Genomic DNA, 13,431 nt, shown 5'->3' with positions numbered 1-13,431 from the left:
GCCAGTTAGTATGTATTCCAGGGTGTTTGGGGATAGCTGATCAAGCCAGCCTGTATTGTCCTGTGACAGAATTTCTTTATGAGGACCCGGTTCAGATGCCCTATTACTACTAACATCACCTAAATGCTCTCACATAAATCTATTTGTCCATTCCGGATCCTCCACCATGTCAATGTCACAAGTTAAATCGTCTAGGCTGGCTATGTCCCCAAACAATCATTTAGAAAACCCCTATGCCACTCCATATTGTCAAGAACTAGTGTAGGCTCATCTCTGAACTCCATTGGTGGTGCTAGGATTGATTCAGGTCCGCTAAAAATTGATGCTTTATGACCTGATGAGGATGGCGCTGCTAATTCATTAATCTATAGAAAAAAGGGTTTATTTTCTATGTGAAATAACCATTATTTTATAAAGTTAAAAAACTATGTTCATTTTTCACCCCATCCTCAAAACTTAATTCTCCCCCTCCTGGCATTATTTTGACTAAATACTTGCCTCCACCCCACTCCCCAGAAAGTTCAGAAAGACGTAATACCCTATTTATGCCGAAGCATTTCAAGTCAGATGTTTACCGGGATATTAAACAAGTACCATTTTTTACACCTCCCTCAGAACTCCCTCGGGATTAATATTATAGCGAAAATAAAATTTTAATATCTCTGACACACACTTTTATAGTGTTGAAAAAATGGCGAAAAGAAAAGACAAAAAAAAGTTGGAAAGAAATAGGTAGATATTTCTATAACCAGGTAGAAAGTAAACGTAAAAATGCTTACATTTCCAAATTCTAACTGCAGTTGAGTGCCGGATGGTCCTGGCAAAGCATGATGGGGGATAGATGGGGCGGTGACGTCCGTTTCTTGCATAGATGTGGTGGTGGCTGCGATGTCACTGGCTTGGGGGGTTGGAGCAGCGGAACTCACCATCATGTGAGCAGCCATCCACTCTCTTTTCAGCTTTTTACCTGGCTGCATAGGGGCTGGGACGGATGGGGCTTGGGCAGGCAACGCTGGTCTGGAAGGGATGTGGGTGGTTCTCGATGGACCAGCTATCTCCAGTTGTTGCATTGGAGTAGCGCCATTAGCCTTAGCTCGCTTTTGAGGGGGAGGCATGCATTCTTCAAAATTGTACTTAAAAAGAAGAAAAAAATTAGTATTGAAAAACGATTCCCCTTTTTACAGAAGAAAAAACTAGTATCCCCGCTGCGTCAATTCCAATACAATTATTTAAAATATAGATCTAAAAATAGTCAGCCATAAATATGGTATAATTAAAAGCTAACCAAACACTAAACTTCAGTGTTGCGTGTCGGAATGACCACATTAGTTTTCTTGTCAAAGGGTATACATGTCTGCACAAAGAACCCATCCCTCCCATTTCCATGAAGGTAAAACTTTGAAGATTTAACTGAAACATTATTTGCTTTCATCAAATACATTTGAAAATAGAATATCTCGTTTAATTCACCCTTTTTTCAAATTGTCTAGAATTACACATTTCCAATCCTTTGTTTTCTTAATTTAGATAATGCGCATGCAAAGGTTGGCTATGAAATCGTCCCTCTTGGTAACAGGATTAAACACAGATGGTTTTATTTAGACCGGAAAAGAAAGCACATTTTATTTTTGATAGTGCACGATGGGAAATGACATTTTGAAGGAAAGAAATATTTCTAATGAATGAATTAAACTTGTAAACTGAGGGGGGGAGGAAAGATGGGGTTTACATAATGGAAAAAAAGAGCGTATTTTATGCTTTCTAGCAACGATACACATCATATTGTAGAGTTTGTATTGTTGTGGGGAGGGCTATGCCCCTGAAATTTTAGTTTAATGGAGGAGTGACAATGTAAAATGATTTTATTTGGAAATAAATTAAGAAAAGTTAGTAAACTGAACTCTCATTATAAATTGATGTAGCCATAGCTTCAAAGTCAATAATATCAAATGTGTTACCCATGGTGTGTTAAAACATTATGAAAATTTAATCGTAACGCATGAGCATTTTATACAAAATCTCAAGGACGAATGAAAATCACTCCTTTTATTTGAATCCAGTTACCAATCAAGTTATCGTATATGGAGTAGCCTCCACTGTCCTTGATTGGCCATAAAAAATGGGTGTTACCTCAAAAACCAGTCTGGTTGTGTTATATAATCTCGAATATACTCACAAAACGTGCTTGATGACTTTATATGTTTGCTCACTTTTTAAAATGTACACGTAAAACTGTAAGGTATATTCTTGTGAAATTCCTTGTGCAATTGAATATATAGCAAAACCAGTCTGATTGTCTTATACAATCTCGACTATACTCTCAAAACGTGTTTGACCACTTTATAGGTATAAAAGGATTGGTCGCTTTTTGCATTGTGCACGTGAAACTGTACTGCATATTCTTGTACATGCTAGAGATAAGACAAATTACGCAAGCACTGCTGAAAGTACTAGATAGCTTACTACTCCCCTGCAGCACCGTATTTTATACTTATAAAAATAGCGATTTTGAATTACGATACCCTGAGAGGTAGCAGCAACCGCTGCCACCGTGAAAAATACCACAAAAGCAAACAAAACCTAGAAAAATAACCCATCAATCAGAATCCAGGGCAAATGCTGTGTCGTGTACCAAGCTACAATTTTCTCAAGGAACGTCACTCCTCAATGTCAACCTGCAGCACCATATTTTACACTTTATAAAAATAGCAACTTCGAATTAAGATAGAAGATAATTACTAATATTGTATCTAATTTCCATTAATCCTCTTTCCGTGGGATGTTATATGTATGCCAGTAATTAAATACCTTTGTATTTTCTAATGAATCCTTATGTTTTCAAATTGTGCAATTTTTTTGTATGAATTTTTGTTACATAATTAAAGGCTGTGTCTCACCTGGTCGTACCATATCACACTGTTCAAGACCATGAATTTGATGCAACATCTTTAGCTGGATTTCTTCAGGCATAGTACAAGATAGTCCATTAGGGTATATCACGTTAGTATCTAAACCTTCCGGTTCAAGCCAAACTTGATGATCTCTTCCTCCAAACCTATTTAACAAAATGAAATATATTTGCACTTCCAAAATAATTAAAGTAATTTCCACAACAACTTTCGGTACTCCTGTACTAAACGCACTCTTTTATATACGGCAATGCATACCAGTCACAAAATAGACCGAGACGCGTGATGAAAAACAGGTTTACGCTGGCCTGTGGGATATAAACAAAGGCAAGAACTATGTTTACTGTTGTTTTTGGGGATTTAGGGGAAAGGGACGGTACCTAGGTTAGGTTACGTTACGTTACGTATTTAATATATGCTATGCTTTAACCCCCCCCCTAATATGCAAATATATAGCCCAAATTTGTTTCTAAACTATTATATATTCATCCTATTTAATTTTATTTTATTAGCATTAACCAAACTAGCACTATATAAATGAGTGCGTTTAGTACAGGAGTACCCAACTTTCCCAATACAATGGGGAAAATATAAGCCTAATTTAGTAAGAAAACTTCCCGAAATGGTCCAATTTCAAAACAGCTCAAAAACAAACTAATGTGGAAAACTGAATATTCCGACTATACTTATTGCCAAGTGCACTTCCCAAATACGGAAAAAAAGGATATAGAATAACTTATATATAACAATAAACTTTTGATAAGACCCTTTTAGCTTCAGGAACATACAACCGTCCCTGAAATATTTATAGTTTTCCTTATAACACTCCCTGTTTTAAACGCAATTCACTTATTCCCACTATATTTTTCTAAACTTAAATATCCTTACAAAATAAATAAAATGTTAGATATTCCCTTTTGTTTTGCTAATGGCCACATTTTAATTTAGTTTAAATTTTTGGTTAGTACGAGCTATTTGTCACACCGTAAAAATTCTAATTTTCATTTGTCAGTGATTCTACTATCTTTTCTTTTCATTGTTCATCTATTCTATGGAGTATTTGATTGACGGTTTATGAATTGGTAATTTATTTTATTGTCTTAGAAGCTGCTCTGTTACTGAAAATTTTCTTTTTCTAGTATTAAGGGAAAGTAGCGTTGATTTTACCATTAATAAAATCCACACAGAGTTACATCTCGAGTCTGTTTTTAACGAATTAATTAAAAAAAAACTTTCCGAAAAATAAGTTTTTCAAATAAAAGTAAATACAATTTTAAACTTAAGATCAGCAGATACAAATACCTGTTAAAATACAAACTCAAAACGACCAGAAATTACTATTAAAGAATAAATGAAACCCAAAACGAACAGAAATTAAATAAACAATCATATAATTGTTGAAAGATCCATCAGTTCAAGATTTTTTTTCACTGTAATTTTTATTTTCATTTTTAATCCCTTTAGAACTGGAAAAAATAAATTTGTAATATACGAGTAATTCGTTTTCAGTGAAGCGCCAATGACGCAGAAGGCTTTAGGTTTTTACAGTTAAAGAAGGGGACAGCATCCGAATTTTGTTTGTAGTAAAACTATATTCGTCTTGACCAATCTTGGAAAGAAATAGTAAATGAAACTTAATTTTTTATGTAAAATGATTGTGATTGGTAAAAGCTCATCAGTTCAAAACTTTACTGTAATTTTAATATTTATTTCAATATTAAGTACAAAAGAAAACATTTGTAATATAATTCGTTTTCAGTAAAGCGCCAATGACGCAGTAGGTTTTAGGTTTCTGCAGCGAGGCGATACCCAAACTCTTGTTTTTAGTTATTTTTATTCGATTCAAACTTGATTTGCATATTCAATTTAAGCTTCACTCGTTTTAAGATTTATTTATTCATTTACATTAATATATATTGTATGTTTGTTCGCATTGATTGTTTATTTAATTTCTGTTCGTTTTAGGTTTCATTTATACTTCAATAGCAAAATATTTTTTTCGTTTTAAGCTTGATTTGCATATTAAATTTAAGCAATACTCGTTTTAAGATCTATTTATTCATTTATATTATTACTTGTTGTATGTTTTTTTGCTATGATTGTTTATTTAATTTCTGTTCGTTTTGGGCTTCATTTAATCTTTAATAGTAATTTCTGGTCGTTCTGAGTTTGAATTTAAACAGGTATTTGTATCTCCTGAGCTTAAGTTTAAAATGGCCTTTAATTTTCTTTGAAAAACTTATTTTTCGGAAAGTTTTTTTTAATTAATTTTCGTTCGTTTTTGATTGAAAAAAGTTTCAAGTTTTTATGGCATGGGGGGGGGGGGGTTTGCTTACTTTCCGATTATTGTTTACTTTAAAAAACGGATCTAGAACTTTCAATTTAAATCGAATGAGGCTTTTTTCAAAGTCTATACGATTACCTCTTTGATAAAAACCTTATATATGAACAATAGACAGCTTGCATAACGTGTGGACAGCGATTGACAACAATTAATGGATTGAATAAAATAGCTCCAATAAGGGGGTTTATACCATTTCAGTTGCTGACACAAAGGGATTACGACTGTTTGGAATTGACCTTAATTCCAAATTTTGTGTGCCAAAGCAATTTTGCATCTATCACAGAGTATGTATTTTAACCTTATTATTGGATAATTATAATAGATATGTGTTTTTCCCATACAAAACTTTACCTTATTAAAGTCTTTGGGTGGAACGGCGTAGTTGGCAGAAGGAAGAAAACTTTAGCGTAGACAGTAGGAGAGGGGGAGGGTGAGGTTGGAGAATCATCCAATACGGGGAAGAACTTCACTTATATCCTCCGTTACCGATTTAGGAGATTAGACAGACTCATTGGCTGTAGAATGTTGGACCGTTTGAGTTGTGGAAGACGTTAAAATACTCAAACATACTTTATATTTTCAGTTATTGCAGGATTGATTTCATAGATTGTGGAATGGCGAGCCCCCTGGCCCATCATTTGGGTGAGCCTCAACTCATAATATGCAATTTTGATTAATTGTTCCGTGTTATGGGCATATATTATTCTATGTGTGTTATTTTGAGTTATACTTTTATCGCATTGCGTTCATTTGTAAGGCTTGAGATAAAAACTAAAACCTTAGTGGAGACAGTGGTGGGGGGAAGTCTCCCCCTCCCCTCACATTCATAACTGAGCAGCCACAGAGAAAGTAAAACAAATGAAATTAATCTGTCTTTTGAAAATGTCTTTTTTCAAAAGACACGAACAAAATCGTCTAAAGGAACCTGAAGTGCTATCTCTGACGTTTCCGTTGATTCTTTATTCCCGTTACTTTCAGATGGAAAATTTAGAATATTATCGAATGGGTTTAGTCGTCCCCTCTCTGAATAATTCACATTTGAAATCCCACCCCTGGGAAATTCCTCCCCCCTCAAAGAACATTTTCTTTTCCTGCTGATAATTCCCCCGCGTTAAATTCCACCCAGCAGAAATTTCCCAGCCGTGGAATATGCTCCCCAAACATATTCCCCTCAGATAATTTCGGATATTCATAAAAATCGAAGCTGTTCTACTCAACGTTTTAGGTCAGAAGCAATGCTATAGCGTTACCTAAGTAAAGAGCCATAAGGGTTCAATGAATGAATACTTATTTATTTTTCCAGGGGCACTTTATGTGGAAGAGGTGGTCGCATAAGCTTTGGAACGGGGTTCATTGAATTACAAATTAAAAGTTATAGTGCCCTTACACCAGGGGCGGATCCAGGATTTTTTTTAGGGGGGGGGGGGGCAAAATAGGTTCATCCGATAAAATTGCGTTAGGAGCAAGTTTAATTAATGCAATCTTGCGTTAATTAAGTAAATTACATTACATTAGACTACGTTAGGGAGAGGTGCCCCCCTCGCCGCTCCCCTGGATCCGCCACTGCCTTACACTCTCTGTTTCTTTCCTTGTTTAGGGAGGAGAGCAGATGCCTAACAGGTGAGTGTTAATACCAAAACATTCTAACTCTCATTGGGCCTTCTGGTATAAAAAGAATTAGTTCAAAGGGAGGGGGGGGGAAAAAGGGCGTGGGGGGTATTTGGCCTTCGATCGATTTTGATTCGTAAGAGCTGGACTAGAACTTCCAATTTCCAATCAAATGAGCCCTCTATGAAGTTTATACGAGAATCCCTTCCTGCCCCCGGGCCCTGGGGGGTTTTGTCGACGCCAGAGTTTTGTTACTTAACCTTTCAGTTATTTTTTAACAAAATTTTTATCTGATGCATTTAGGGCGTGGAGGAGGGGGGAGGGTGATCCAATCTCTTTTGACTCTTAAAAAGTGAACAAGAACTTTCAATTTCCAATCAAATGAGCCCTCTCTAAAGTTTATACGAGTATCCCTTCCATAATAAATAATATGGAGGATTCGGAGAATCCTTAAATTACAACCCTTGCCCTGAGGACTGCGGGGGAGTTGTCATCCTCAAAGACCTAATTTCCAGACCTTAAAACTACGTTTAATAAAATGGCTGACTCAAAATTTTGATTGGATGTGTTCGGAGAAAAGGTGGGCGTGAGAGGGGGGCTATTTGCCCTCAAATCACTTTCGACTATTAAAAAGGGCACTAGCCCTTAGAATTTCCAATCGAATGAGCCTTTTTCAAGTTTCTAAGACACCGCCTTCTATAACAACCTTATATGCCCACAGGGTATAACTTAAAACCCTTGCCTTGAGGGTTGTGGGGGAGTGTCCTCCTCAAAAAAATATTTTCTATCTGAAAATCAACTACGTTGAACAAAATGGCTATCTCAAAATTTTGATTGGATGTGTTTGGGGGAATGATCGGCGTGGGGGGGGGGCTAGTTGTCCTCCAATCACTTTCGATTATTAAAAAGGGCACTAGCCCTTTGAATTTCCAATCGAATGATCCTTCTTAGAGGTTTCTACAACGATGCCTTCTACAAAAACCTTATCTGCCCCCAGGGCGTAACTTAAAATCCGTGCCCTGAGGGTTGTGGGGGAGTTTCCTCCTCAAAAACATACTTTTTATGTGAAAATCAACTATGCTGAACAAAATGGCAATCTCAAAATTTTGATTGGAGTGTTTCGGGGAATGATGGGCGTGGGGGGCTAGTTGCCCTCCAATCACTTTCGACTATTAAAAGGGCAATAGCGCTTCGAATTTCCAATCGAATCAGCCTTTTTTCAAGTTTCTACGACAACGCCTTCTATAAAAACCTTATATGCCCCCAGGGCATAATTTAAAACCCTTGCCCTGAGGGTTGTGGGGGAGTGCCCTCTTCAAAAATATATTTTCTATCTGGAAATTAACTACGCTGAACAAAATGGCTATTTCAAAATTTTGATTGGATGTGTTTGGGGGAATGATGGGCGTAGGGATGGGGGGCTAGTTGCCCTCGACTATTAAAAAGGGCACTATCCCTATGAATTTCCAATCGAATGAGCCTTTTTTGAAGTTTCTACGACAACACCTTCTATAAAAACCTTATATGCCCCAAGGGCATAACTTAAAACCCTTACCCTGAGGGTTGTGGGGGATTGTCCTCCTCAAAAACATATTTTCTATCTGAAAATCAACTACGCTGAACAAAATGGCTATCTCAAAATTTTGATTGGATGTGTTTGGGGGATACCCCCCCTGGAAAGTTTATCCCCCAGAAATTTTCCATGGAGAATTTCTCCTGATGATAATACCCCCGTGAGAATTTCTCCCGTGGAAAATCCCCCCCTAAAAAAAGATCCCAAGAGAATTCCAACTCCGCTGAAAACTTCCCCCTGAGAGTTCCCTCAGAGTGTCTCTGCATGTACAATGGGATCAACAACGAGAAAAAAGACAAATAACAAATATTCTGTATAAAAATTCTGGTAAATTCTCTCCATGTAAAACTTCCCCTGAAAATTTCACACTCAGAAACTTCTATCCCAATGGGAAATTCTCCCCGTAGAAAAACCATCCCCAGAAGATCTCCTTCCTCCCTTCGAAAATGTGGGTATACTTCCCTATAAAAAACACTATATATAAACAATGGGCAAATTTCAAAACTTGCGGCCATTCCTCTGGTGTTTCTAAGGGGTCATTTCATCTCCAAAGACATATCTATTATACGTTTCAACAATACTGAACAAAATGGCTATCTCAAACTTTTAATCAGACGACTTTCAGGAAAAAAGGGCGTGGGACGGGGGCTAGTTGTCCTCCAATTTTTTGGTCACTTAAAAAGGACACTAGATCTTTTATTTTGTTTGAACGAGCCCTCTTGCGAAATTCTAGTACCATTGGTTCAATATGATCACCCCTGGAAAAAGCAACAACAACAAATAAACACGAATCCATGATGCTTCTTGTGGCAAACACTATAAAATTTAATTTTTATAGATAGGAGCTTGGAACCTCTACAGTTGGGTTCTCTGATACGCTGAATCTGATGGCGTTATTTCCAATATAATTCTTTGACTTTAATGGGGTGTTTTTCCCCTTTTCCGAAAATGTGGCAAATTTTCTCAGGCCCACTAATGGGTAACACTATACTTAAAAAACATTATATATTTGGAATCAGCAAAATAAGCTAATTTTTTGGTACATCTATTGATATCAAAATTGATTCCAGATCATCAAGAATCTATTTTTTTTTTCTTTTGCTAACTTTTCATTTTCAGTTAGTAATACTTGATAAGTAGATAGATGTTTTTGCCTGACTATTGGAAGCCAGAAGCGATTGTTAATTGAAAAGGTGCCTGCTTGTCTATTATCTTGACTGTAGCGTAAAAGCAAGGAAAAATAAAATCGTTGATAAATGAAAGAATACAAACTTGTAAAGAATTTCACGAGTATTTGTAAATAGTTTTCTGCGGGAAAGAGCAAGCAACTCCGAAAAATAATAACGTTTGTAAGAAAAAATAACGTTTGTAAAAAAAAAATTAGCAGAAAATAAGTAGTTAAGTAAATTTAGTGCTAGACAAGTAGTTTCAATACTGATTTGGTGAAAAATGACATAGTTTTTTTTACAAAAATATGTATCCAGCGGTGAAATATTCTATATTATGTCATAAATTTTTAAAATATGTCCCTTTTATGTCCCAAATTTCTAAAAATATGTCCTTTTTCCCTATTATGTCATTTTGTCCCGGCACACAGGAATATGTCCTTTGGACATAAAATATGTCTAGTTGGCTACCCTACGCCTGAATAGGAGACCTAGATACACAATAGAGTTAACTAGGTCAACTTCGGCATTACCTAATCGAACTGGCACGTGCTCACTTTCTTTCGAATTAAACAACAACACAGTAGATTTGTCAGCGTTAAACTGGAGGCCTATTTTATGATACGCGCACTGGAGTTGAAGAAATTTTTCTTCAATGCCACGCAGAAAACGACTTAGATTAAAGACGTCATCTGCGTAACCAATCAGGGAGACATCGATCCCAAGAAGAATACATGTAGCAAGGGCATTAGACTGAGGTTTAACAATGCTATTGTTAAATGCAGTTGGTGAAGTAATAGCACCCTGCCTTACTCCTTTTTTTACTGGCACCATAGGGTGGCCACGTGATGAAAACTCAATGGCACAGTCAATTAATGGGATGGTTATAATGAAAAAAAAACGTTAATATGACCAGGCCCTGGTTTCAAATAGTTTGTGGTAACAATAGTAGAATGGGGGGTGTTACTCGTGACAGGGCTCCTTATATGGGCATAGAATACTGACAGGGCTCCATATATGGGCATAGCCTCCCTAGGGAGAACACGTGGTTAATGGGGTCAATGACCTCTTTTTCCTAGGTCGATTTATTTGATGTTTCTCTGTGTAATAACTCCGGAACGAAGGTTGCACATGCGCATTTAATTCTAACGGGAACAATGTTATTGATCTAGGACTCGAGGGGGGGGAAGTGAATTTCCGAGAACTTGATTGCGTAATCGATCGTGAATGTTATGATCCAGAAATAGTATTTGTTGTTGTTGCTCTCGCCAAATGTTATGAGTTTTCCCGGAAACAGTTAGATCACGTGTTTCCTTCTCAGCCAATCAGAGGGCTTTGTTTACATAACAATTTGACCTTGAGATTTCGTATATAACGGGCATGCAATGTGATTCAATTATCAGAAAGTATTGTGAGACAATGGATAGAACAATGGACATAATTGATGAGCTTGAGGCATTGGCAGCCGCAATTAGCAATGTAAGTGCATTTTTATTTTCAAAACGAATTTTCCTTGGACATCCTCCAGTATATTCGGCTAAAACGTAAATATATTCCATTACCCCAAACCCCCCCCCCAAACCAATGTTTTACAATCAAATTCTCGCAAAAAGAAATATCATTTCGATAAATTCCTTCCTTCTATATTTCCAGCTAAATACTCTTCCCCCCCCACCATTTTTTTACAATCAAATTCTCGCAAAAAGAAATACCATTTCGTTAAATTCCTTCCTTCTATATTTCCAGCTAAAGCGATCACTGACTTCTGTCAATTTTTAATGAAAATGCCGCTCTGGTTTTGACATAATGCTCTACGCGAGGTTAAAATTAGCTGTCACCCCTTTTCCTATGTGTTTTCGAGCGCGGCAGCCAAAGTCAAAAGGATTTGTTTCTCCGTCAAAATTAAATACATAAAATATTTTCTTTTACCCTCAAAACCTAACCCCCCCCCCTCACTGTTTTAAACAAAACTCTCGCAAAAAGAAATGCCATTTCGTTAAATTTATGAAATTTTAAGTGTTATATATCCTAGCTAAAAACGATCATGGACTTCTCTCAATTTTTAATAAAAATGCCGCTCTGGTTTTGACATAATGCTCCAGCGCGAGGCCTAAAATTAGCTGTCACCCTTTTTAAAGCACTTTCTGTAAACGGTTTCTCAGATCAAAATGGGATGTTTTTCTCCTGTCAAATTAAAACGGTTTCATGCAGACAATTGCAATTTATTAAGCGCAGGCATATACAATCTCTATTTGGAGAACCGGTGAAATCACGTTATTTTCAAATTAAGATCTAACAATATATTTAGGACATTGGCGAAAGGGGGAGGGGGCCATGCCTCAATTCTATCGCCATCATTTTAAAATGAAAAACAAAACTGTTTCTTCGCGTTTGGGCAGTAAGAGAACCGAAGGTTTCTAAGAAAAAAAGATAGCTTTATTATATGTACATTTACATCCAAGATTTTAATTTAGGCCTATAAGCTGCTAGGCTAACAATCTTTTTTCTATTTTAAAGACCTATAGACGGGAAACATTTAAAACATTTTCTCAGCATGGTAAAAATAAGGGCATTTCTTACAAATTTTACCTATTGCTGTACTTTTGGTGTAGGGGTGCTTTCTTAGTGATAAATGCTTTTCTAGAAAAAATTATATGGATGAGGGTACTAACTTTCTTTCTGTAAAAAAAGGGGCAAATTATTTTGATACTAATTTTTTCTCTTCTTTTTAAGGCCAATTATGAAGAATGCTTTTCGCCGTCACCCGCTAAGAAAGCGAGAGTGGATGAGCCAAGACCATCCATTATTAAGTATGCTGGCCCAACCCCAAAACAAGTGTTGTCGGCCCAAGTGCAGCCATCACTGCCAGCCCCCATACAGTCCGATCAAAAACCGAAAAGAGAATGGGCGGCTTCTTATAATATGGTGAACCCTGCCGGCTCATCTATGCAATCCCATAACATCGCAGTCCAATCTGCACAAGAACATAGCAACGCCGTCCCGTCCACCCTCCAACACGCACTACCTGGTCCTTCCGGCACCCAAGCTCAGACGGATTATGCAAATGTAAGCATTTTTTCCTACCTTTCTATTTCTTCCAATGTTTTTTTCTTTTTCAACCCCAATATAAACTTATCTCAGTGGGATATTAACCCCTCACCCCCAACCATTGTTTTCTATGCTCCCCCCTACCTCGGAGATATCTTAATATAATTGTTTTGCAAAGAAAACACTCTTTTCGAATCTTTGCTATTTTCTATGCATTCCCCCTATTTCTTCGCCGCTATCTCATAAGCGAATATTTTTAGGTAATTTCTAGTCAATTAATGCTCACCATTTGAAACTCAAAATCGCCTATTTTTCACAAGTGAATATCACAAAGTTTTAAAAGAAGGAACTGAGAGATTATTCCCATTTATCTATCTGTCACATATGGATCCTGTAATTTGCACAAGGATATTTTTAAAATAGCTTTCAATCTTACAAACCCTTGCCAATATTTTAGTGATGGGGAAACATTGTTGACAATATACTGAGTTAACGGTTTACAGCATTTAATTGTACCGTTTCCTCGTCTGAAGTTCGGTCTTGGAAATCGGAACACTCGCGAGGTGGCTTACAATAATTGTGAGCTAATGAAGAGTTCACCGAACCTGTAGAACGGAATTAGAGAGAAACTTGGACTTATGCAGTCTAAGCGAATATTTCAACTTTTGGCGGACATTATGTAAATGACCGAGAGCCACGATGGGGACCGGGCAGCGTCACTAGGCCCGAGACGCGCTGTGGGAAACGTCGTGGGAAGCACCGCAATGGTCTCTAATCATAAAA

The 13,431-nt window shown here is 36.9% G+C and overlaps 1 protein-coding gene across 1 annotated transcript in view; it reads right to left on the bottom strand.

Moving 5' to 3' along the window:
• LOC148954451 (5-taurinomethyluridine-[tRNA] synthase subunit MTO1, mitochondrial) overlaps nt 1-13,431 on the bottom strand; it is a 108,512-nt gene that overhangs the window by 70,532 nt on the left and 24,549 nt on the right. The window contains exon 5 of the mRNA XM_089086275.1: nt 2,898-3,055. Coding sequence (XP_088942401.1) covers nt 2,898-3,055 — 158 coding nt within the window. The remainder of the gene's footprint in view (nt 1-2,897; nt 3,056-13,431) is intronic.

The sequence above is a fragment of the Artemia sp. Qi Xiang Cuo genome, chromosome 3, assembly GCF_049724085.1.
Source record: "Artemia sp. Qi Xiang Cuo chromosome 3, ASM4972408v1, whole genome shotgun sequence".
Lineage (NCBI taxonomy): Eukaryota > Metazoa > Arthropoda > Branchiopoda > Anostraca > Artemiidae > Artemia > Artemia sp. Qi Xiang Cuo.
Note: the sequence above shows the minus strand (reverse complement) of the source record. Positions and strands in the feature narration are given on the sequence as shown.